This window comes from Hyaena hyaena, unplaced genomic scaffold, assembly GCF_003009895.1.
Source record: "Hyaena hyaena isolate Hyena2069 unplaced genomic scaffold, ASM300989v1 scaffold_75, whole genome shotgun sequence".
NCBI lineage: Eukaryota > Metazoa > Chordata > Mammalia > Carnivora > Hyaenidae > Hyaena > Hyaena hyaena.
In genome coordinates, this window is record NW_024080707.1 from 3,371,989 (window position 1) to 3,398,891 (window position 26,903).

Below are 26,903 nucleotides of genomic sequence, written 5' to 3' on the forward strand. Positions count from 1 at the left end.
GCTCCTCCTCCCCACAACAAATGGGAAACAGTGGCCCCAAATAACTGGAAGTGAGTCTTGGCCTTTGGTCCCCACGATCCCCCCANCCCCCCCCCCCCCCCCCCCCCCCCACTTACTGCATGTGTGAGCTTTAGGGTGTGATGCCTAGTACACAGCTGGCCAGCTTGGTCTGCACCTCAAGAGCATGAATCCTGAGCAGTGTTCCTGAGGCCGGGCCACACCGGGAGGCCACACCCCGGGACCTCTAGATTCCAACACTGGCCTGCGGGGCAGTTTTGGAAAAAAGTGAGCAGACCAAGACCTATCTGTGTCCCTTTGGATCAGAACCTGAATGACCCACTTAATCAGGTTCAGTGTGGTCACATGAAGACACACTCATATACATAGACAGACACCGACAGTTATACGCACAAGCATACACAGATGCTCACATTTGCGCGCGCGCACGCACACACACACACACACACACACACACACACATTCATTGACCCTAACAAACTCAAGGCATACATGCACAAGATGCACACCCACATTCAGAACACCAGACACACTGCACACAAAGGCTCACACACAGACACAGGCACACACTCACTTGGGTGCACAGATAATCAGTAGCTCATACACACAGGTGCACACACATGTACACACAGGCACACAATCCATGTATGCAGATACTTATACACAGAGCCTCACACACTCATGCCCACACAGGAACACACCCACAGGCACACAGTCAAACACACACACACACACACACACACACACACACACACACACACACCTCACTACCTCCCTTCCAGCACACAATACCTCTGCCAAATCTGTGTGACCTCCACTACCCTTTGCGTCTTTCTACTCTGCCGCTGATCACGTTGAAGTTTTAGATTGTGCACTTATCTGTCCTACCCACTCAACTGCCAGCTCCTTTAAGGCAGGGACTCTGTTTTAGTTGTTTTTAGTGTCTAGGACAGTGTCTCTTTATTAGGGCCCTCAGATTTACAAATTTTAAAATAATTTAAATGACTAAGTATCTATGTAGGCAATAGAGCAGTAGACCTACTCTGGAAACTCTGGGAAGTCCATTCCTATGAGCAGCTTTTTGACAAGCATTTGAGAAAAGGAAGTAGCTTTTCTAATAAAATACTTTGCTAAAGGTTAATTTCTGTGTGCTCTTTACAAAGTAAATTACTGTGGCTTGAAAAAAAATACCCTTTCGGAGGAGACAGTTTTTAATTTTTAAAGTAATAGCAGCAACAACACATATTAATTAGTGAACTTTTATGAAGATTAATTTGGGGGGAAAGTAATAAATAATATTGCTTTCTGATGTGGAATAATATCTTTCTTCTACACAAGGCTATCATTTCTCAGTGACTTAACCTCTTCTGCTATTAAGCATTTAGCTGAAGCTTAATATCTGCTTATTTAACTTATACTTTTGCATAGATAAAAGTTAGCAGAGTTACCGTATTTCCAATTATACTGGTCAGAATAAAAACATGTACTAATCACTCTTAAGGAAAGCACACGTCCCCATTCAAAAATGGTAGAAGATTATTCTGTGTTTTTTAATCTAGAGTGAGTCTCTTTGTTATACTAAGTAAAAAGTTTCCAGATCTTTCGTCTGCTATTTTACAAAAGTTTTGTTCCATAGGCTATGATGATGTCAGACATTGCTAAAGACAGAATGGCTCATTCAGTAAGGAAAAGGGGAAGTGTGTCTTCTCTAAGTGGTCATGAATTCTGGCAGAAAGAACTTCATGGGTGCACCAAAAAGTGAGTAACTGAGTGTCTAATACCTAAATTTGATTATTGAATAAACTGATTCATAATGCTTATCAGAAGAAAAAAATCTCTTTGGGACATAAAAAGGGATAAAATGGGCAAGTACATCATCCGGCAAGTATATCTTTTGGGGATATATTTTAGAAAAGGGAAAAAAAAAAACAAGATTGAGAAAATCTAAGTGATATGTTGATTCCAGCAGCATTTTTTTACTATCTCAAAGAACACTCCAAAAAATCATCTACTCAAAAGAAATCCCATATGCAATGTAGATACTCCTCAGTATCATATCAATGCATAGATTTTGTGTTTTATAATCTCTTTCTTTCTATATAGGGTATATATACAGATATACACATATATAATGCATTTAGCATTTTTATACAAATTTTGTAATGTATTTTCAATACTTTCCCCCATATCCTTTTAAATGGATGCATAATACTATTTCTGTTTATAATTCTGGACTAGTTAACCATGCCCCAATTCTTGGGCTTTTTAAGTTTGTTTCCACTTTTTTTCTTTTTCACTATATGAGTTTTTGCTTGTTTTCTTTTTATAAGTATAATTTGTGGGTCAAAGGGTAATAAGTACATTATTTTGGCTCTTGAAGCATATTACATTTGCTCTTTTTAAAAAGATTAATTAATTTTTAATACTTGCATGGCATTTCTTTTTGACTACCATTGGGAAGAAAACAAAGCAAATTATCTGATGCAGAGGTCAATAAATTTATTGAATAGGCTTTCTTTCTTTCTTTTTTTTTTTAATTGGTGATTTTATTTTATTTTATTTATTTATTTTTTTTTACAAATAGTTTATTGTCAAATTAGTTTCCACATAACACCCAGTGCTCATCCCCACAAGTGCCCTTCTCCATGCCCATCCCCCCTCCCCCCAACAGGCTTTCTTTCTTAACAGTTTCTGTGGGATTGAAGGATTTGGTATATAAATTCCCATGGTTGGGCAGCAAGATCTGGTATGTTCTATGCAGCAGAGACCAAAAAAACTGGAATAGGTGTACATTATAATTCTGAAACCAAATCTTTCTACCTTAAGTGTGTATTAATGTACTTATTTAAAATTTCATTCTCCAACCCTGATGTTTGTGGATTACAAGTACAGTCTCTCTTACAGATAGGAGATGTAATGGAGTAGCAATCTCACCTAATGTCAGAAGTAAAGCTGAGGGGAAAATTAACTTCAGCACCTTTTGCTTCTGACCCTATATAGCCCTTTTGGCTGCTATTTCCAATTTAAGTGTAAGAATTCTTTTTTGTTCTTTTCAAATTTTTATTTACATTCTAGTTCGTTAATATAGAGTGCAATATTGGTTTGAGAAGCAGAATTTATCACTTACATACGACACCCAGTGCTCATCATAACAGGTGCCCTCCTTAATGCCCATCACCCATCTAGCCCATCCATTCCCCCCACTCCCTCCTTCAGCCCTCAGTTTGTTCTCTGTCTTTAAGAATCTCTTATGGTTAGTGTAAGAGTTCTTTATAAAATTATTTTAAAATAATTTTTAGCTTAAATTCAACTTTTTTCAAGAAAATATTTATAATAGTCTGATATAAATCATGTTTCTGTGTTTTAAAAAATACTTGCTCTTATCCAAAGACTAGACTGCCATTCCTGTTTGCATCTTTTTCATTTACATCTTTCCTTTCAAAGAAAATTAGAAAGTCATATAGAATCAGAACATGGCCAAATTTAAATAATTAGAAAGCACTCTTTTTTTTAAGTTTATTTATTTATTTTGAGAGAGAGAGATTGAGAGAGAAAACACCTGCACATGAGTGGGGGAGGGGCAGAGAGAGAGGGTGAGAGAATTCCAAGCAGACTCCATGCTCTCAGCACAGAGCCTGACAAAGGATTAGAACCCAGAAATACTGAGATCCTGACCTGAGTCAAAATCAAGAGTCATATGCTTAACTGAACGAGCCACCCAGGTGCCCCTAGAGAGCATTCTTTTTTAACTGATGAAATATAAATATAAATTAAAAGTAACAAAAATACAGAAATCATATTTGCAACATAGGGTAGATTTTTCACTATCATTTAATTGATAATTTTAGTGATGTATTTCAAAGTTAGAAATTTGGACTCTCAAAACATCCATAAAGGATCCTCTACTTGAATACTTTTTCTTAAAAATCAGATGACCAACTTCCAAGTAAGTACCCTTGAAAACGCAGAGGCCATTTGGGAGGCTGCATCCTGTACTCTAACACCTACTTACTCACTGTCTGAGCCCAGACTGAGAGTGATTGTCCTTCACAAAATGAGTCTTCTCATAGTAGAAAAATTCTGAAAGCTCAGTGGCTGTCAAATGAAGACATTGTTTTGAAATTGCAATTTTATGGGAAAACATATACCTTTCATTTGAAAGTTATTTGAAAACAAATTTTTGACTAGACCAATTTCAATAGTACAAAGCCTGTCCTGAATATGCCGAGGACCAATACATAATCTCATTTAATCTCCCCAGCATTAATCCCACCAGGTAGACCTCATTCTCATCATTTTACCATCAAATAACTGAGGCTTACAGTTCAAGAAATGATTTAATGACTAGGGTACAGTCCTAAATTATGAGTAAGGTATATATATAGGGTCCACAGACCCTTGCCTATTTGTCTAGCAATGTGTTCTTCATTTTCTGCTTGCATCCTACTCTCCAGTCATACTCAACTTCCACATTTATAATCCTTCAGTGCTCTGTCTTGCCTCCAGCCGTCGCTCCATGTTGCTTTCTCATGGGGTGCCCTGGTCTTGAATGATCTTCTTACACTCTGGCTTCCTTCTCCTCCTCCTTCAGGATTTAGCTCCTTCTCTGTCTTTCTAGGAAGTTCTTTCTAACTACTCAACTACAACCACTTGCACTTCTGGTGATTCGGTTGGGTTGGATGATCTTCCTTTCTGCTCTTGTTGCTTTTCTCTTCTACATGCTACTGTATTTGGTTGTTTTCTTATCTGTCTCTCTTGTTAGATTATAGACTTATTTGCCCTTATAGCAGTAAACACACTGATAAGGAGGGCAAGGAAGAGTAGGAAGTAGACCTACTTGGAAACCTACTTCTTGGGTGTGGGCTAGGATAGCATAGATCAGCCTTACAGTCTTGGTTTCTCTGTCTACATTATTTTACAGTAGTAACTAACTCTTAACATTGATCTTTAGGCATAATAGATATCTGAATTGCCTTCCGAATTGTGAAAGGAAGATTGAATTTCTATATACCAAAGTTATTGTTAACTGTTTTTAGGGCTGGGTATTTTTATTTAAATTATATTTTCATTATAATGTAATTTTTATGTTTTATTTTTATTTTTTAATGTTTATTTATTTTTGAGAGAAAGAGAGCAGCGGAGGAGCAAGAGAGAGAGGGAGAGAATCCCACACAGGCCTTGTACTCTCAGCCTAGAGCCCAATGCAGGGCTCGATCCCATGAACCATGAGATTGTGACCTGAGCCAAAATCAGTAGTCAGGACCTTAACCAACTGAGCCACGCAGGCACCCCTGTTTTATTTTTAAAGGAAGAAACATCTTAAGCTGAATCTTATTCTCCCAACACCATATATGTTAGCATGTTGGCACAACTTCTTTCTATACTTATATAGGTGACATCATACTTCACCTGTAATTTTGAATTTTGTTTGTTCACTTGAATAATAGTAATAAGGCTGATAAACTGCTAACATTTAAGTCTCACAGAAGCAGTGGGTGACAAACTATGCCCAAGCGCCAGGTCCACCCTACCACCTGTTTTTGTATGGTTCCCCAGCAAAGTATGGTTTTCACATGGTTGACAAAAATTTTTAATAATATTTTTTACCATGTGAAAATTATTAAAAATGCAAATTTCAGTATCCACAAATAAACTTGTATTGGAACACAGCCACGCATCTCCACGAATGTATTGTCTCTAGCTGCTTTCACACTACAGTGGAATAGTTGCAATAGATACCGTCAGACCCACAGAGCCAAAATATTTGCTATGTGGCATTTTACAGAACTGGTAGCCAACCCTGCTCTATAAAATAAATGCAATTATCATCCCCATTTTACAAGTGAAACAACAGGAGCTTAGAAAGATTGAGGTTCCAGGGACACCTGGGTGGCTCAGTCAGTTGGGCGTCCGACTTCAGCTCAGGTCATGATCTCATGGTTCATGGGTTTGAGCCCTGCATCAGGCTCTGTGCTGACAGCTCAGAGCCTGGAACCTGCCTTGTATTCAGTGTCTCCCTTTCTCTCTGCCTCTCCCCTTCTTGTACTCTATCTCTCTCTCTCTCAAAAATAAAAAAATATTTTAAAAAATATTTTAAAAAAAGAAAGTTTGAGGTCTCAAAGCTAGAGAATTAGCAAGTGGCAAAATGTGCTTTTGTGCATAGGCAGGTATTCTCATTCTCTGAAAATTAGCTATCTATGTGTAACTTACATTAGTGAAACTCTTCTGTGCATTCACCTGAACCTTCTGTTTCCCATCCATGGTTAAGAGCAGGTATTGACAATGACATCTTTCTTGTTAGAAGTTCAGGCTTTGGCAGCCTTCAAACAGTATTTGAACAGATGGGTGACTCTCATGTTCTCAAAATGGAAACAGAAGCCTGAGGTTAAGTTACTTTCCCAGGATAATGTGACATGATAGCCAGGATTATTTTCTCTGAGGCCAGTAGTTTGACTAGCAGGTCAGGCCTAAGGCTGGGAACTAAAAAGTCTCTCCTTTGTCTCAAACCAAAATTACAGAGATGTCATGTTACAAGGACTTCGAGTATGGCTCTCAGAGCTCTCTGTTTAAACCCCTGGTGGCATCGTCATCCCCTGGTTAGGCCACACTATGTCCTTGCACTTATTCATTTATTCAAGGTTTACTGGGCTTCTACTCTGCCAATTATCGTTCCATGTGTTAGGCCTATAACAGTAACTAACTGTAGGGTTCTACTCTGGGGAACGTCATTTTTCAAGTAAACTGAAAGACCACCAGGTATTTTGTATTTCTACAAAAATGGAAAATATTGCATTCGTTACTTCATTTGAAATGAACATTTATTGACAAATGAGTACATTCTAGGCACTATGCTGGGTGGTGAACCACCCAGCAATATCCTGGCTCTCGTGGAGTTTATAATCCGGTGGGATAGGTGGTGACCAAGTGATTTTAAATATAATGAATTTATTCTACAATCTCCACCTATACTACTGTGAGTTGCTTATGTACAGTTAAAAATGATGTTGCCTGACCTGTTTCCTGAGTTTGGTAAGTGCTATTACCATCTAAATAAAATTAAAGCCCCTCAAAAGACCTGGATGAGATACAGCTGTCTCCCTTCAAAGAGAGAGAAGCTTGAGAAAATGGAAATGTTCATATTCCTAAATTAAACTGCAATAAAAACTAATATTACGTTGTACTTGATAGATTATTAAACTGCTTCACGTGCAATACCCATATGATTCTCATAAAAATCCTGTGGGTTAAGTAGAGAAGATACTTTTATGATCTCCAGTTATCTAATTTATTATCTTATTTCTCTCAGGAGCAGAGTTGAGTTGAAAATATTCCTCATTTCATAGCACATTGTCATCACCAATGAGGGCGAGACCCCTGGCATTTATCTGATTGTCCCCCTTCTTCCCCATCCACACTTCATTCTCGACTCTCAAAGAACACCCATTCTAGTACACACAGCACTACATATCCTACTAGAATATACGTATTTAAGTACTGTATTATATATACGTATTTAATTTCTCTGTATATGATGTTTTGACATTTAAACGTTTACTCATTTTGAGAGAGAGAGAGAGCAGGGGAAGGGCAAGGAGAGAGGAGAGAGAGAGAACTCCAGAAAAGCTTGCACTGTCAGTTTAGAGCCCATCGAGGGGCTCAAACCCACGAACCATGAGATCATGACCTGAGCAGAAGTCAAGAGTTGGACACTTAATGGACTAAGCCACCCAAGCACCCTATGATGTTTTGACATTTTAAAAAACCTTACTGACTGGCGAGAGACTGCCCTTTTTACATCTAGCCAATTCTTGAAGATAGCCAAGGTCTCAGTAGGGAGCATGCCTTAGACATATATGCAAACTATTTAACCCAGAGCCAGCTCCCCTCTATCTGACTCCCAATAAATACTACAGCATGCAGTATTCCTCTGCCTTAATCAGCCCAGAGCCAAGTACCAGGCAACTAGGGACCCTCTATAGCTTAGAGCCCATTGAAATTATTCAGACTAGCCGGTCTTGAACTGCTTTCCATGCGCAGTTTTGCCTTTCCCTCTGAAACCCCAATAAAGGCTCTAGCCCTGTCTCTTCCTTGCTTCTATCCTTTTCTATGTAACCCTGTACAGTACAGCATATCTCTTATCTCTAGGACCTATAGTAAACTGTGTTTTCCTCTGTCTCTTTTTGTGCCACACCTGACTAACCATCTTATGAGAGAATATAAAACACTTATATTAATAAAAATAAAAAAGCACTTACCAAAGATTTTGACTTACATAAATGGTGGTGTGCTATAAATCTCATTTTCTCAGTTCATAGATCTCATTAAATATTTTTATTTTTTATATTTACTCATGTAACTATGGATTCCAGCTCTTTGCTTCTTACTGCAGCGTAGTAGTTCTTAATAGGCATCTGTCACATATGTTTGTACCCATTCCTCTAGGAAATGGCTTTCACATGCCATGTGGAACGTCTTTGTACATAATCCTTCACTGGCATCTTTGTCAAAACTGCCCTGAGAATGTGATCCAGTATTAAGATACATGATAAATTTGTCATATGCAAAAATGATAATAAATGCAGGAATAGAGACATAAGTGCATGAATAGAGAAACACACTAATGGAACACATAGAAACTTCAGAAGTAGACCCATGAATATATGGAAGCATCATATATGAGGGATGATGAAATTATGGATTCTTTGATAAATTGTGTTGGGAGAAAACTGGCTCAACAGATGAAAGAAAATAAAGCTGATTCTTCCCTTTTACCATTTACATAGTAGATTCCCCATGGAAGACTGAAATGTGGAAGGCTAGAAAGCTAATAGAAGAAATTATAGGGGAATATCTTTGTGTTCTATGGGTAGGGTAAGATTTCTCAAATAAGATGCCAAAATGAAAAAACAAGACCATATAAAAACCAACTTGATAAACATAACTACAATAAAACTTAGCATATCTGTTCAATAAAAAATACAAAGACACAGTTAATAAGACAGCAGAAGATATGTATTTTTTAAAATCATGCACATTGACAATAAAAAAATAGAGGAGATAAATAACAGTTTGCAGAAGCTAAGCCCAAATGGCCAAGCAGAATATGAAGAGACACTTAAAAAACAGAATATAAAGAGATCCTCAAACTCCCTTGGCATGAGAAAAATGCAAATTCAAACAAGATACCATTCTGCATCCATCTGAATGTCAAAATATGAGAAGGGAGACCGATACAAAATGTTGGTATTTGCTGGACAAATAAGAATAAAACAAATGTGCATTCAGCAAATAAACTAACAGCAGTTAAAAACAATAAGTATGTGCATGCCTTCTTCTTGCCATACTTGGAGGAGACTAACACTTGGTATGGTAAAGTGACTTGCCAGATTATCACAACTCCCAGATGACAAGACCAAGAATCTGTAGTTCTGTGACCCTAGAATTTAGAGACAACATGAAAGTGTTCGTATTTGTTATACAGGCTGCATTGTGTGCTCCCCACACCTCCACACTGACTGCCTGACCTCTGCCAAATACATATGTTGAAGTCCTCATCTGTAGTACTTCAAATGTGACCTTATGTAGTAAAAGCGTCTTTAAAGAGGTAGTTAAATTTATATTTTAGTGTATATTTTTGAGAGAGAGAAAGAGAGAGACAGAATGCAAGCAAGAGAGGGAGACATAGAATCTGAAGCAGGCTCTAGGCTCTGAGCTGTCAGCACAGAGCCCGACGCAAGGCTCAAACTCACGAATCGCAAGACCATAACCTGAGCCGAAGTTGGACGCTTAAGTGACTGAACCACCCAGGCACCCCAAAAGAGGTAGTTAAATTTAAACGTGTTCATTAGGGTATGTTGTAATCCAATATGACTGGTATCCTTCTAAGAAAAGGAAGTTTGGACATGGATACACATAGAGGGAAAGGATGTGAAGACACACAGACAGAAGACAGCTATCTACAAGCCAAGGACAGAAGCCTGGAATAGACATTTCCTTCCAGGGCCTTTAGAAGGAACCAATCCAGCTAATGCCTTGTTCTCAGATCTCGAGCCTCCAGAACTGAGATAATAAATTCCTGTGATTCAAGCACCAAGTCTGTGGTGCTTTGTCATGGCAGCCCTGGCTAACTAGTGCAGTATTTCTAAAGGAGTAAATGGAATAGTAGCAGCATAGCCAGGGAGTAGAATGGAGTGGCTCAGAGATCTGTTCAACACAGACTCGCTGGGGTCAAGTTCCAGCTTGAACACTTAAGCTGCTGATCTTGCATAAGTTATTAAGCCCTCTTTTCCTCAGCTTCTTCTTCTATAAAATGGGTTAAAAATAGTAATTGTTGCTTTGGGGTGTGGTGAGAATTTAAAATAATATATGGAAACACCTAGAATGACTCTTGGCACATCTAAAAACAGAGCAAGTATTAATCATTATTATCACATAGAACTTTGGAGTCAAATGAGACCTGTGTTTGAGGCCCAGATCTGCTTAACCAGCTACTATTTAATATTCTTCGAATCTTAATATATCATCTATAAAATGAGAATAATAATGACCACAGAGTCATTTCGTTTATTCATTAAACACATTCTTGTTGCCTGAGTCATGGCATTGTGCTAAGTGCTAAAGATACCACGGTGAACAAACCAGACTGTCCCTGAACTTGTGGTAGTGCTCTTATCAAGATCATAATGACTTTCATATTGTTGATCCAGTGGTCAGTCCTCATCTTACCTGACCTCGCAATATTTGGGACTGTACCCTGACCATTCCTTTACCCCAGAAAAATTTCTTCACTTGGCTTCAGAACACGCACTTTCCTGTTTTATTTCTACCTGACAGGAGCCCCTTCTCAGTCTTCTTCCTGCTCCCTTCTCTTCTCCCCAGTTTCTTAACATTGGATACCTCAGAGAGCAGTCCTTTGGCCTCTTCTCTTACTCTGCACTTCTCTAACTCTGCACTTAATCCTGGCTTGTAGAGGGATACCTTTTCACTGCTTCTTCACATGGTGAAGAGAGAACCCTGGTGTCTCTTCCTTTAATGTAAGAAATCATATTTTTGGCCCAGGGCCCTTATGACCTCACTTAACCTTAATAACCACCTTAAAAGCAGTATCTCACATGGTGGAGGGTTGTCTTCATATGAATTTTGGGGAGACCCAATTTAGTCCATAGAAGTTACTGTCATCTCTCACTTGGATTACTATACAAGCTTCCTGACTGGTCTCCCTGTTTTTACACATGCCAGCCTACAGCCTATTCTCAAAATAGCAGTTGGAGTGATCATTGTAAAATATAAAGTGGATCTTGCTATTCCTCTGCTCAAAAGTCTCTACAGGCTCCCACTTGATCAGAGTAAAAGCCATGGTTTTACAAAGCTCTGCATGATCTTAGCCGCCTAAACTTTTGTAACCTCATCTTCCACCCTCCTGCCTGCTCCCTTCACCTCAGCTACTCTGGCCATTATGGACTTCTTCAGAAATACCAGGCAACATCCTGTCTCAAACACTGTGCATATGCTTTTCTCTCTCCCTGACACACTCTTCCCTTAGATATCCACATGGCTCCTTTCCTCACCTCCTTCAATTCTTTGCTCATGGAAGCCTATCTTGACCATTCTATTTAAAATTGCAGACAGCACCCTCCATCTACTTTCAAGGCCCCTTAACCAAGCAATTTTTGCTTTCGCCTGTAGCATTTATCACTTTCTACCACAATACATAATATACTAGTTTAGTATTTTATTGTCTACTCTCTGTCCCTTCTCACTAAGTTCAATGAGATCAGAGATCTTTGTTCATGTGTTTCATTTTTGTATCCTAAGAACCTAGAATAGGTCCTGGAACATAACACCAACTCAATAAATATTGTTTGATGTTTGAATGAATAATTATTGAAGTATACTAATTCCTGAGTAAGCAGGTTCTTTTGCTTACAGATAGGTTGGGCTCACAAATCCATATATGTGTTAAGTCTGGTGACTAAGGACTTTGTCATCCTATAGACATAAGATGTATTTACAGCAAATAAAAATTCTTAAATATTCAAATTTCTAAAACAAGACATCCTTTTACCTTCTTACTGAAGCATTCTGTTGTGCATCTGTTGAAAAGAGAAAGAGAAAGAAAGAAAGAAAGAAAGAAAGAAAGAAAGAAAGAAAGAAAGAAAGAAAGAAAGGAAGGAAGGAAGGAAGGGAGTGAGTGCCTAGTTGGCTTAGTCAACTGAGTGGCTGACTTTGGCTCAGGTCATGATCTCACGGGTTCATGAGTTAAAGCCCCACATGGTACCCACTGCTGTCAGTGCAGAGCCTGCTTCAGATCCTCTGTTCCCCTCACTCTCTGCCACTCCCACTCATGCTATCTAAATGAATACATACATACATACATAACATACATACATACATAATCAATCAAACCTTCAAAGAAAGAAAGAATACTTTCATTTGTGTTGAAAATCTGTTGTGATAAACCACACTCCTCCTTCATGATCTCTATAGTACTGTATCAGTAACCATGGCACCCACACTTTCAGCCTCACCTGAGTGATGATTTACCAAGGGGAATGTGACTTTGAATCTATCCATTCATCCAGGAGCTGCAAAAGAATTTTCATCAGCTCTCTTTGACTTTAACCTCACCTTCTCTTGAGTAAACATTAGTGAGCCTCAGACACTCTGATTTTCTGTCCACACACTCAAAATGATTCTATTTTGTCAGTTACCTTTTCTGGATTATCTTCAATCACATCAGAGTTAGACTTTTCACAGGTTGTGTGGTTTATTCTTTGTCCTTCAGGATTATGTGTACTCTTGAAAAAATGTATCCTACAAGAACACACACTGTTTCTCTCCTCAGAATGTATCTTGGCCTTTCTTTCTATTATAACCTTCCTTTAGCTAGTAAGATGGGGCCAATAATGTGAATAAAATATCTCAAAGGTACATAAAAATCCAGCAAACTTGCTATAAACTAAGTGACTACAAAATTAAATTACCTTACCAGACAACTTCCACCTTATTCTGATAGGGGAAGAGTCAGTATGCTTTTGCTCTTAAACATAACATTCATAAAAACATCCTTTAGACATTTTGAGGCAGAAAGTCCCCAACCAAGTGAGCCTTTATGTATATTGCATCTTGATTTCAATATCTTGTTTCTTGAGCACAGAGAATCTAATTTTCCTTTGTGTTACCAGCCTGCCTACTGTGAGCAATAAGTATTTGTTGAAAGAATGAGGGGAAAAAACAAAAGAACAACTGTCCAAATCTGTATACCCTGAAATGTGTTCCTCAAGCCTTCTTTTTCTCTGTGCGCTCTGAAATATCTCCACTAGGAGGCAGCACATAACTTTAATAACAGATTTGGGGGTGGGGGGGGGACAAAACAAAACAAAATCATGCCTAAACGAAACATTCAAAATACGGTAGTTCCAGGTATTTCATGGTTACAAATAGAAGATAGAGATGATATTCTGACATTCTTCTCCTACTAAGTTAATGGCTCCAGGGCCAGTTATGCATTCAAATATTATCTCTTCCTGCAGCTTCAAAACATCTAAGTAATAACGTCAGTGAAAATGTCTGGAAATAAATTCTCAATAATAATTACATAGTATTGATGTTGATGAGACTTAATTGCAATTACTTCAGTCTCTAACAGTCATAACAATACGACATACTTTGTATTTATTCTGTGTAATTCAGGGGTGACTAGCAAGTACCTTTGTAAGATGTTTTCAGGAAAACAAAGAAATTTCATGAAAGAGTAAATGTATTCCAACTCCTTAGCTAATTTTCCTTTTGCTTCTTTTCTGCAATATCAGAACACAGGCTGTTGGGTTGGCATGGATATTTCCAATGCCAATCAGGTACAATATAGGAGGGTTCCTTTTGTGACTATGGACCAATTTCATGCAGCTATTTCTGGATCCAGGTTAATGCCACGTCTGTCCTCATCAGTAGTATATATGACTCCAAGTATTACTGAAACTTGCATGGGTTTACAGATTGTTACTCTTCTCCTCAAATAACACTACTTGATTTATTCTGTTTTCACCAGTAGTTTCTGCCAGACTTTCAGTTTTCCTGCATTTACTCTTAATCTACCTTCCTTCCTATAACTTGACAACTCTCTTGGATACATTTTGCCACTTGAATCTTTTTGCTCCATAAATGCCAACAAACTAATGAAACACATAGACAACAAGAGCATTTTTCACATTCAAGAAAATAAAATCAACGATAGCATTCTCTTTGCAATGAGATCATGTATCTATCTAGAAGGATTATTATTATGAAGTAGGGAAAGTCTGGTCATAGATAACTGAAACACATCTGATTGTAATGTTGTGATATATGCCCAATAAATGTCTTGTACTGTGTATACAGCATGGTAATTACAATTACAAAATTGTTTTTGAACACCTCACATTTTTGTCTTTAAAAATATCAAAGGGCTGAGTAAAGCTGTTTATCAATAGAAAATGTGTACTACATACTTTCCAAGTCAGTATTCTCAACTGATACTGGTCATTTGCCATTCTCAAATATAGAATCTCTTTTATTTCTAAAAATTTACCAAACCCACATTCTGGTTTAATGTTAGTGTACCCCAATTGAAAGCACTTTGTGTATTTTATTTCTTCCTTCTGTCTTTTTTCAAGGAATTTTTTTTCTGTTTAGCTCATTCTTTTCTTTTCTCTATTCCTTTTTCCAACCCATCTCATTTTAATGTAGAAACAAGCAGATTTCAGTTTCAAAAACTACCATATATAGAGGGTTTTTTTTAAGTAACAAGTAAAATTTTTCTGTAATTTTCCATGAAGTTACAATTTTAGTGGATGCATGGTCAACCTTCCAAGGTACAAAAAGCAACAGACAAACGAAATATTTTTCTTCTCCGTGAGAAAGAATGACGGTTTACAATAAAATATTTGAAACCTCACTCCCCAAAGTCCTATTTCCTCCACAAAACTAACTCCAAGTTTGGTCCTCCAATACTTGCAACATCCTGCTTTCAAGGAGCAAACTCTGTATCAGTTAGAATTCATGTCAGTTTATCTAATGCTTTTTATAATAATATTTTTTTCAAAAAAATAGTGGTTTAAAGAAAACAAGTATATTTGTCTGGAGGGAAGCAATTCAGGGACCTAGTCGTCTTCTCTCTTCCTGATGTGTAACGTATTATGTGTAATGTATCTTTAGACCCAACATACCTGCTGAACTGTTGCCGTCATAGCCACATTCCAGCCATCAAGGGTACAAACAGGCTTCTGCTGGTTGAATTCATTCTTTTAAGGAAGCTCTCTCAGTATTTCAACCAAAACTTCCACTTACATCTCATTGGCTCACAAGCCACATGGCCACAATAGCACCAAAGAAATCCAAGAATTAGTCTTTAGTTTGGAAAGAAAAACCCCCACAGATTTAGAGTTTTGTCACTAAGGAAGAAGAAGAGAGCAATGGAGAGCAAACAGAAGGCAGTCCCTGCCAGGATGTCTACTACAGCTTTCTTCACAACGACGAACTAGAAACTGCCTAGATGGCCAGGAGGACAAAGGAATAAATAAATTGCAGCACGTTCATATATTAAATACTGTCATGATATTTAAAATATTGATTTATATCACTATTTATCAACATTGAGAGTTATCCATGATACATTTTTGAGTAAAAAAATTAAAAGCCAAGCATCTATCATATGCTCCCATATGCAGAGTCATGTCGGAAAAGATTTTTGTAATGTTAACAGTAGTTAGAGAACTCCTGAGGTTAGTCATTTTTTGTGTAATTTTACTTTAGCCTTTATACTTTCCTATGTTTTGAACTTTTGACCGTTTATGTGATTCCTGTGGAAATGAAGAGGCACTGAATGAAATCATCTTTGTAAGGTTTAAGAAGCCAGTCTACAAAACCTTCTGTCTGCACACCTATCTTCAGCTAGTGGGTTTTTTTAAATTTCCCTTTTGATACTTTCCTACTTCATACTGATAAACAGTATTGCACTAATTATCAATTTTTCAGTGACTAGGAACAAAGCCATAGTGAAGACTGTTTGTAAAAACCCTTATTGCCTTTTTTGTCTGAGACTTCTAACTTATGTGAATTTATATTTTGAAGCAACACTACTTCTCTTTCTATGAGTTTTTAATACGGTGTTCAGCAGAAAAGAAGCCAGGTTTTTATTACCACATGCTGTATATTTATGTGAGTAAGTTTCAAATGCAGTCATTAATTATTTGAGGTAGTCATTCCCCGTATTTTCATTCTGTCTGATATGATCATATGTGAAACTTTGTCCCTGGGAGGCAAATAGGATATTTGAAATCTAAGTCTGCCTTTCCTATATGTATGACATTAAGCCCTTTGCCTTGTTCCCTTTATCTCTGAAATGGGTAGAATAATAACTCTTTTACTAACTGAAAGGCTGTTGTGAAAGTAAAATGAGATAATTGATGGCAAATGATTTGCAAAGTGAAAAGCAGCACATATAATAATGGGCCAGGCTGGTTTATCTTAGAATTGGGGGGCTTTTGCAACATGGGGTTTTCTGAGCAGAAGTGATCAGCTTCTGTGGGTACTGCCCACAACACCTGCAGCCGATGTGGCCAAACAGGTTGGTTGCTACTTCAAAGGGCAGCAGAAAACTGAGGAAAGCAGGTGTTACAAGAATGAGGACTAAATCACTAATCCAGAAATCTATCATGAAAACGCAGCCATAATTACTTGCATTGTTTTCTTGGGATGGGTGGGTAAGCCTTAATTTATTGCATAAATTGTATTAAAGGATTTTAAAATAGATTATCTGTGATTTTCTTAAAATATCACTTGCAAAAATTTACTAATTCCAATCAGCCGAGAACTAAGTATTTTAATCTTCTTGCAGAGGAAAAAAAAAACAAAAAAGATTAAAAACAAATATCTCTCATTTAATTAAGGCAAAAACATAGTCTGCTTAGAAAACTGGTCACTCTGAAAACACACATAACCACACACACACACACACACACACACACACACTATTGTAGTATCTCCTTTGAAAAGACATCTGTCTTAACTTCCATTTTCACAGGTGGAGAGATTTGGGGGTAGATATGAGACTGCCATTAGTGACAACTGAATTTCCCCTGAACTAAGGTATATTAAGTGGTGCTGGAGGGACACTAGGGACTCCTCTTTTCTTGGGTCTCCAGTTCAGCACCTGGACAAGCTTATATTGCCTTGGTAACCAAGCCAAAACTCTTAATGTTGAAAAGGGTGGTTAATGCTTATGATTTACCATAGTTTGGGTGAATTGTGGTTTCTCTCACCATGTGGGTGAGTTTCTTGTTTTTCTTTTTTCTACCAAAGGGATTTTGTGTGGTACATATAAGACTAAACTTTTCTAAAGTATAATATGCTATGTGTATATGTATACAGTTGTTTCCCAACATTTTAAGCTTCCTCCCATATTCTTCAGTCCCTTTCGTTAATTTTGTCCACTCTGAGGAGAGAGTCTCTGTCTTATGGTAGAGATGCCATTGGCATTGGCTTTTGGAACATGTACTCCATTACCACACAGACCGACCAAATCCATGAGCACTTTCTGAGGAGTCAGATACCTTGGACTTCACTGGACTGCACTGGGTTTCAACCACTATATTGAGACCTACTCCAAATAATGTCCTAATGCTTAATGTTTTCATCTCTGAAATGTTTTAGACTTTAAATATGTCATGGGAATATTTACCTGAGACTTGCTTGAAATGTTCTTAGAGAAGCTTTACCTTGGTAACATTTTTGCTGAAAGCAACAATGTGTTTGGTTGTTGTTGTTGTTATTATTATTAACTATTGAAATTTGTTTTCTCCTTTTCTTTTAGCTCCATGAGTACTGTGTCTTATATGGATGAACCTAGCCAGCGGGATGATGCTTCTCGCCTTACAGTTCAGATGGAAAACACCTATCAACTGGGTATGTTATTTTATCACTCATTCTTATTTTAAACTTATAATCTCATTACTTACTTAAAATAATATCTGATAACATGGCATCATATTCATTACTAGCACAATATAAGGAGTCTTAATTAAGTGATATGATGTGTTGTAATTTCTTCCTCTGGAAAATGGGACCAACACCCATTGCTTACTTTTCTTTATCAGTGTTTCCTAAATACTAAGCAATTCACTGGGCAACGTTGATGTGTCTTGTGTATTACTGAATTAAGAAGTTCATTTCTGGGCATTTCTGGGTTATCCTGTGGAGTTTTTTTAATATATATTTGAGTTAAGTGAAAGAGATACGCATTAAAGTTTCATCCAGGAAACCAATGTTGTTGATAGGTGAAGAAAAAAGCCTTCAAAGCAAAAGCAAATGATTCCCGGTCCCTCGTTGACAGAGGTGTTTATCCCTTTCCACTGTGGTTTTGGGTCTTTGAAAACAAAGATCTTTGCACCTGCCCCCATACTCCCAGATGCCGTCCACAGTGAATACCTTTTCCCATTCATATTTTCTCATAGACCGACTTGTTTTCTCTGAATGCATATCTGCCCACTATTATCTGCCCATTTATATAATTACTGCTATATAGAAATTCCATAGAGACTTACCAATGACCAAAGGAAGGACCCTTAGGGCCAGAGTGGTTCTATCTGCAGCCAGTTAACTTCAAGAAAATTACAGACCATCAGTGCATCCCATTAGGCCTTGTAGCCAGTTTTCTATGGTAATCCCCAAGACTACATGAATTACTGGCTCCATAATTAGTCAGTCTACTGGTATTTTCAGTGCCTGGAGTAGACAACTAATATTCCTGCAACTCAGTATAATTTTCTATGCCTTCTGGTAACCTTACCCAATTTCCTTTTGGGAAGCCTTACCACTGCCATCATTACACTTTGGGTCCATAACATTCTGCTGAAGTGGACACTAGCTTCAGAGATACAATAGTGACTGATTCTAGGAAAGCATAAAACCCTTTGATTGGTCAAGCCAATCTAAGCCTTTGAGATTCAACTCAGAAAGTGTTGGCTGGGCTGTTGAAGAACAGATTAGATTCTGAAACCTGAAAGAGGTAGGGCTATGGCAGCTTTTGCCATCTTGCCCCCAACATAGGAAACCTGAAAGTGTAAGAATCAAATCCTAATGTCATTACTCGAGTCCTAAATCCAACTATCTGCTCTTAGACTTTTCATTAGACAAACTGGGTTTTGGTCAGGTTTTCTTCCACTTATAACTGAGAGATCTTAACTGTTTGATGCCTAGGACTTTGGTGATGCCTAGGACTTTGGGCTCTGCATGTTGAAAGGGTTTTGAATCAGATTTCAACAAGATAAAGGAGTTAAAATGTGAAGGTCTATGTTTCTTCATAAGGATATGTTTTCATAACTTATGTCCTCAAATAAACAAACTAAATCATCTTATGTATTTTAGAAGCACTGAGTGTTGAACCAAGTTAGAAAAATTATGTTAGAAATACCTTAGTATATTTTTTTACAAAAAGAAAAGAGATATTTTAGTATAAAGTATTCCCTATATTTTTTACAAAAAGTCATGTGAATTATTCCTTTATGATTGAAGTCTTTTATGTTTGACAATCTATTTCTTAAGCATTCAACTAACCATTTTGTTCATGCTCAAACAAAAATGTATTTCCATTTCTACTTGTTCTGGGTTTATTTTGCATCTGAAAGGTATTCTGTGGAACTTTGGTAAAGATTTTCTCATATCTACACAATTCAATACTTCCCAAAAGAAAGGGGGAAAAACTGTCAATCATCAGCATTATTGTGTTTAAATTTTCTCATTCTATCCAACAATATTTATATCATCTAAACATATTTTTTATAATTTTTAAAAATAGTTATATTTGAGAGAGAGAGAGTGCACACAAGTGGAGGAGAGGCAGAGTAACAGAGACAACATCCAAAGCAGGCTCTGGACTCTGAGCTGTCAGCACAGAGCCCAGTGTGGGACTTGAACTCACAAACTGTGAGGTCATGACCTGTACTGAAGTTGGACACTTAACTGACTGAGCCACCCAGGCACTCCTCATTTAAACATATCTTAAATGTTGAGTGTGTTTGCCTCCCTTTGGGGAGTAATTATAGCCAGAATGAGATGAAACATAAGTATAATTAATGAAAGCAAAAAGGGAATGTAAAAATAAAAATATATTTCTTATAATAAAACACATTTACATTTTCTCATTAAGTAATTAATTACTAAAACATGAGTATAGGAAAAAAATATAAGATGTGGATCCACTATGTCTGAATTTGAATACTCATCTTGCCAATTCCTAAATACATGATGTTTGAGCAAGGTATTCACTATCCTCAAATCTCAGTTTCTTTATCTGTAAAAAGGGATAATAGTCCATACATTATGGGGATGGTGTGAGAATTAAGTGGAGAAATGTATTTAAATTACTTCTTTATTCATTATGTTCTTGTTTCTCAAAGCAACTGACCCTAGAACTTTACCTTAAATCATTAAGAAGAAAGGCCTTCTGTGACATCCAATCTAATTTCATATTAATTATGGAATGAGTTCTTCACAGGACTTTTTCTGGAGCACTGGTTAAAGAAGTATCTGATTTTTTAAAAACACTGACTCTAGGGGCACGTGGGTGGCTCAAGCGGTTGAGCGTCTGACTTCGGCTTAGGTCATGATCACACAGTTTGTGGGTTCAGATTTTGTGTTTTGCCCCTCCCCCCCGTCAAAAATAAATAAACATTTAAAAAAATTAAAAAACACTGACTGTAAGCATCAGGTCAGACAAAACCTATGGAAGGCACTATTCTAAGCATTTTTAATATTTTAGTTCATTTAAATCACAACAAAAACCAATATCTGGTCATTCTTATTATTATCCCAATTTGGGGAAGCTGACACACATATTAAATAACCAAATTTGTATCTATTCTATCTTAATTCTATATTTGTGACAAGTCTTTCTTTCTCTCCCTTTTTCTTTCTTTCTTTCCTTCCTTTCCTTTCTTCCTTTTCTCTTTCCTTTTCCTTTCCATTCTTTTTTTCATCCCAACCCTTCTTCAGGTCTTTGCTTTATTTTTAAAAACATTAAAACACTTCCTTTTTCCTCCTAAAGAAATAAATCACTCAAAAAAGAAAGAAAGAAAGAAAAGTAAAATAAAGAAAAGAAAAATTAAAAAAAAAAAACAACCTTTTCCATTCCCATTAGTTGACTCTGAAAGTAGATTCAGGAGCTTATTTGGGAAGTCGAAAGTTGAACATTCACTTTCTCTCTCTGCATCTCGGCATCCCAGCCTGAGCAAAGCAAGAGATGATTTGGGCTGCACAGGAAAAAGTCGCAGAACACATGTACATGATGATATCTCCAAATATTTTCAAAATAGTATCTGGTTAATGAGATTTTTGAAAAAGGAAAACAAAGCCAAGTGCAGAAGGGACATTAGTACAGTTGGACAGTGGGAGCCGGAAACAGGGACTCAAGTGCCACCAGGATTCTCTCTTCTCAGCACCAACTTGACGTGGGCCTCCTCCTCTCACTGTGGTCTGGTTTCCTCTCCATGATGAGAATAGTGGCCTTCCACGGTACCTAAAGATCACATGTGATAACATTTATCACCAGAAAGAGGCTGACTTTTCCTCCCCTAGTTCAAGTTTAAAATCAAAATTCTGAGAAAAGGATTCTAATTGGCCTGACTTGGGACAAGTGCCACTCCTGATCCAATCAGCCATAACCTGGACTTCAACTCCAAAGAGGTCATGGTAGATACTAAAGGAACATCTGGTTAGAGTTGGAAAACTCTCATCTTCCCAGGAGGGGAGATGCTGTTCCCAAATAATAGGGAGACAGACAAATATCTTCATTGAGGGAATTTACTATTTGCTGAAGAGAATGATGTGTATAAGTTACTGTAATATGCAGCCAAATTAAGTTCTGTGTGAATGATGTAGGTCAAGATATATGCAATATGTGTGCTTGGTAGGAGGAAGTGAAAAACAGAAAGGTATAGTTAGAATGTACATAATCTATTTAATTTAGTCCAAGCCAGTAGTATCATTTTTCAAATTTCTTGAATAGAAGAGGAAACTACCCTCAAATTTAGACTCATTTCTCTATAGAATGTATGTAGAAATCAAAAGATCCACAGGAAGGGGGTGCCTGGGTGGCTCCGTCGTTAAGCCTCCAACTTCAGCTTAGGCCATCATCTCTCCAATCAGGAGTTCGAGCCCTGCCTGGGGCTCTGTGCTGACAGCTCAGAGCCTGGAGCCTGCTTCAGATTCTGTGCCTCCCTCTCTCTCTGCCCCTCCCCTGCTCACACTCTGTCTCTCTCTCTCAAAGGTAAATAAACATTTAAAAATTTTAATTACAAAAGATAAAAGATTCACAGGAAGGCAATCCAGAGGCTTGCAGGTATTTAGGAACTTGCCCTCAGGGGTTGGTGCCCTACCTCTGACCCCATGAAATAGGAACACTCAGGACAAACCTGAAGTTAGAAACCAAACCCATATGCCTCTGTGTTTACAACTGCTTGTCTCTGTCCCCTAGAACATAGATTCCTGCTGACTACATATTGGGGTTAATTATATTCATTGTATCAGATGTGTCTCTCTTTTACCTATCCAGATTCATTCCCCATGCTGATTTAATTGAACAATTCCTATATAATCATCTAAATAAAAATACTATTTATTGAGCCCCAGGAGGCTGACCTAACTCAACAATAGGCATGGACTGTTGAGTTACTTAACTGTAAACTTCCCCTTAAGTTTGGCCAGTGGGAAACTTCAGCAGGAAGTAGGAAGGAGGGAGGAGTGTCAGCTAGGCTGTTTAGTTCCCCATGCCCTGCTGTGAGTTCATCTCAGGCTGTTTGCATCCACCAATGGAAGTAGCTGCTTTCAAGGGAGCCCTCTCCACGTGTCTCTTCTGGGATCAAGTAAGAGTTCCCTTCTCAGGTCCCTAAGACTGGGATGGGTTGGGGGTAATATCTTCAGTTTCACTAGCCAAGGGATACTGCACTGTCCTTTGTTCAGACATCCTGCTCAGAATTTCCTAAGGAGTCTCTTTATTAAATCCTCCTGGAATTGTCCTTGTTTTAGTGTGCTATATATTTCTTTAGACCCTGATACAGTCATTAAAAACAAACACTTACAGGGCACCTGGGTGGCTCAGTTAGTTAAGTGTCCAGCTCTTGATTTCAGCTCAGGTCTTGATCTCAGTGCCATGAGTGCAGGCCCCGAGTTGGAGCCAAATAAATAAATAAATACACTTTAAAGATACTGATGACTATTAAAATAGAATTGAATTTAATTATTGATCTCATTCTTTTATCCATATCAGTACAGCAGATGATTGAGCCACTGTACGCCAGGCACGTGTACATATGTTGTACAATGACAGCAAGACAGGATGCTAAGGTTAATATTCCCAGGAGGTACAGGGAAGGTTCCTGGGGTGCAGAATGAAGAAGGTCTGAGGCCTTTGCTTTGAACATGGACTAAATATCGTTAAGAATATAAGCTCTCTAGGGGCGTCTGGGTGGCTCAGTCAGTTAGTGTCTGACTCTTCATTTCAGCTCAGGTCATGATCTTGCAGTTCCTGAATTTGAGCCCTGCATCAGGCTGACAGTGCAGAGCTTGCTTGGGATTCTCTCTCTCTCCCTCTCTCTGTGCCCCTCCTCCTCTGTCTCTCTCTCTCTCTCTCTCCCTCTCTCTCTCTCTCTCTCTCTCTCTCTCAGTGAATAAAATAAACTTAAACAAAAGAAAATAATCTCTCAAGTCAGATAAAATAAGTACATCTCAGCTCTGCTACTGTGTGATTCTGGGCAAGTTACTCAATGTATTTAATTCTCTGCGGACCATCTGTTAAATGGAGATAACAGTAAGAGTCACCCCAATGATTTATTGGAAGATTATATAAGGTAGTAAATGTATACTTACCACAGTACATCACATATAGAAAATGTTCGATAAAAGTAGTTATTATCTGTACTACGATTATTACCTATAAAATGTTTACTTGTATTTAAATTCAGAACTCCTACATTAAATAAACATTTTGTATGCCTTAGCATTTTATTAGACTCCGAAGAGGATAACATATGATCTAGCTTACTGTTTCACTGGGGAGAAAGGCAGAAAGGCTTCAGTTATTATGAGGTAGATTAGGATCAGTGGGGACCTAGAGCGTTGGGAGTACAGAGAAGAAAGGGATGGTTTTTTTTATCTGAGGAGAGGAGGAAGCCTTCCTGGAGAAGAAGGCAGTTGAGCTAGCCTTGAAGCATGAGTGGATATTTCTCAGATGAACAAGAAGAAGAAGAAGAGCAAGAGCAAATGCACACAAGCCTCCCGTACAAAACAGATGAAGTCCATGAGGCTGGAGAGGCATCAACAGAGAGAGCTGTGATGGAGGGTGAAGGGGCTGTACGTGCTAGATCTTAGACTTTGCTAAGGGAAATATCATGGCCAGATCTGGGTTTTAGAGCGACCCCTCCAGTTGTAGTTTGGTATGCATAGATTGGGGGGGGAGATGTAAGAGCTGGGGGTCAGTTAGAAAGATATTGAGACTTTAAAATAAGTCATTAATTGTGAGAACTGGAGAGGAGGATACTTTCAATATCAAACCTCGGTAGTATTGAATACACTCTTCAGGTAGTATGGTAAATGGACAAGTATGTTGTTTTCTGGTCCTTTGCCAGAGAACCTGACGGGAAACCTAATTAGGACCACTTTTTTCTTTAAATAGAAACCACTCAGAAGATTAAATGTCTCTCCATGATTCACTACTCTTTTGATTAGCCTATGGGGGAGTGGGGGAGGGAGCAATGTCATTTGAAATTACTTAAGAAATTTCATCTGTATTTTCAGGTCCTACCAAACATTTTCCTGTGGTCATTGTCAATCACATTCTGAAAGATGTGTTAACTAACCATCTACAAGAAAAACAATATGAACCAGAGCTCTGTAGACAGATGACTAAAACGATTTCCGAGGTATATATGTGATTTGCCCGAAGTGTTAACTATGACTAGAATATTGCTAAAAGGACAACCCTCTACTTTTTGATAAAGGCAATTAATTTGTAGTAGCAGTAAAAATGCTTATTTATATTTTATGAAAATATTTATTAGGTTACATTCCGTGTGTGTGTGTGTGTGTGTGTGTGTAAAAAGCCTTTGCCTTAAAACAACCATTATGTGTATCATTTTGCATGTATTTTGTTTAAAAAATGAAACAACTGCTCCATTTATTAAAAATTTATTGTCAAAGATACAATATTTTAATGATAATTTTCTCTTCTTCAAGGTAGTTGTTTTGAGTGCCATCAAATGCAGATACTTCAGCCTTTAAATACATTTCTATTTTTATCAACTAAAGTGCTTGCCCTCCATTAGGTTTTCTTTACTTTCTTCTTTATAACAAAATCTTTAATAAACATCCATGATTAGTCATATTACGAAGACTCCAGATGTATGATACCTTAATGAGACATAAACAAGGTACTAGAACTCCAATGCTAGCATTCTTTGAAATGAAGCCATCTTAACATAGATTTTCAAAGAATGTAATAAATCCTTTAAATCTTGTTCTCTGAATTACAATTTTTCCATGAGCCTTAGGAAATGTAGATTTATTGCTGGTGCTATAATTTTGTCTCTAAATGTCCCCTCTCATGAGAACAGTGCTTGAAGAAAATCATAGTTAAGTTTCCACAACAATTACTGAAAATATCTTCAAAACATCATGTCTTAAATCGACCAGATTTATGACAAAGATTAAGATGCCTAAGTTTCAATGTGGCTAAGGGAAGATGTTTTCTTTTGTCTTTTAATTTCTAGGTAATTAAAGCCCAGGTCAAGGACCTGATGATTCCACGGTATAAGCTAATTGTGATTGTTCACATTGGACAACTGAATAGTCAGAACATTTTTATTGGAAGCAGATGCCTCTGGGATCCTAAAACTGATACTTTTTCATCTTATGTTTTCAGAAATTCTTCTCTCTTTGCTCTTGCAAGTGTCTATGCAGTTTACTTTGAGTGATTGAAAATAAGAAATCTAGGTCTTACTTTTTTTAATCATGAAATAAGCTGTATCTATGTACACAAAAGCTTTATGCTCAAAAGTTTGAGAAACAACACTAATATTTCAAACAGCTGGACTTTTTGGACTTGTTCATGCTCTGCTAAGAACTAAGAGAGGGAAGTGTGCAGCAATAATGCTCTTGTTTATCCAAAGGAAGAGCTAAGTCTTGGTTCTGCTGGATTGTTTTTCATACACATGGATTCTTTTTTAATGTTACTTTGGTACTAATTCTTTTAATTACTCTTTGAATAGAGAGTTAAAATTTCAGGCATTGTTTTTTAAGGAAGACAAGTTTTAAAAATGTGGCTATAGGGGCGCCTGGGTGGCTCAGCCAGTTAAGCACCTGACTTCGGCTCAGGTCATGATCTCACGGTTTGCAGGTTCGAGCCCTGCATTGGGTTCTGTGCAGGCAGCTCAGAGCCTGGAGCCTGTTTCAGATTCTGTGTCTCCCTCTCTCTCTGCACCCCCCCCAACTCATGCTCTGTCTCTCTCTGTTTCAAAAATAAACAAAAACTATTAAAAAAAGTTTTTAAATGTGGCTATATACCCTGACTGATAAACGACAGAAGAATATTCAACATGGTATACACAAATGATAAATGTTAATGTGTCTCAGTGCTGCATGTAAAAGAATACTGGTTTTCATTTTGTACTTAATAAATTGAGCAGCATTCATTAACTGCAATTATTGTTACATGTACCTGACAGTTGAAACTGCTGAAGTAGAATTAATGATTTCATAACAATTACTGCTGTCCCATGGGGCTGCTTGCTAAAACTGGAAGATCTTGTGGCTTGCCTGCACTTTACAAAATTGTGGGAGAGCTGAATGTTGGCTCTTCA

At 37.6% G+C, this 26,903-nt stretch overlaps 1 protein-coding gene across 1 annotated transcript; it reads left to right on the top strand.

Annotated features, from left to right (window-relative positions):
• Positions 1 to 1,657: 1,657 nt before the first annotated feature.
• DYNLT5 (dynein light chain Tctex-type family member 5) lies at positions 1,658 to 26,018 on the top strand. Its single transcript, XM_039233411.1, has 4 exons — positions 1,658 to 1,776; positions 17,867 to 17,958; positions 24,844 to 24,968; positions 25,815 to 26,018. Exons 1-4 carry the CDS (start codon positions 1,658 to 1,660, stop codon positions 26,016 to 26,018), a joined length of 540 nt encoding a protein of 179 aa, XP_039089342.1.
• The last annotated feature ends 885 nt before the right edge of the window (positions 26,019 to 26,903 follow it).

Excerpts from the sequence above, each read along its gene's own strand:
- DYNLT5 (XM_039233411.1), top strand. The coding sequence starts at position 1,658 with ATGATGATGTCAGACATTGCTAAAGACAGAATGGCTCATTCAGTAAGG. Across the intron at positions 1,777-17,866 it reads CTTCATGGGTGCACCAAAAA|CTCCATGAGTACTGTGTCTT; the intron begins GTGAGTAACTGA and ends CTTTTCTTTTAG. Across the intron at positions 17,959-24,843 it reads GGAAAACACCTATCAACTGG|GTCCTACCAAACATTTTCCT; the intron begins GTATGTTATTTT and ends CTGTATTTTCAG.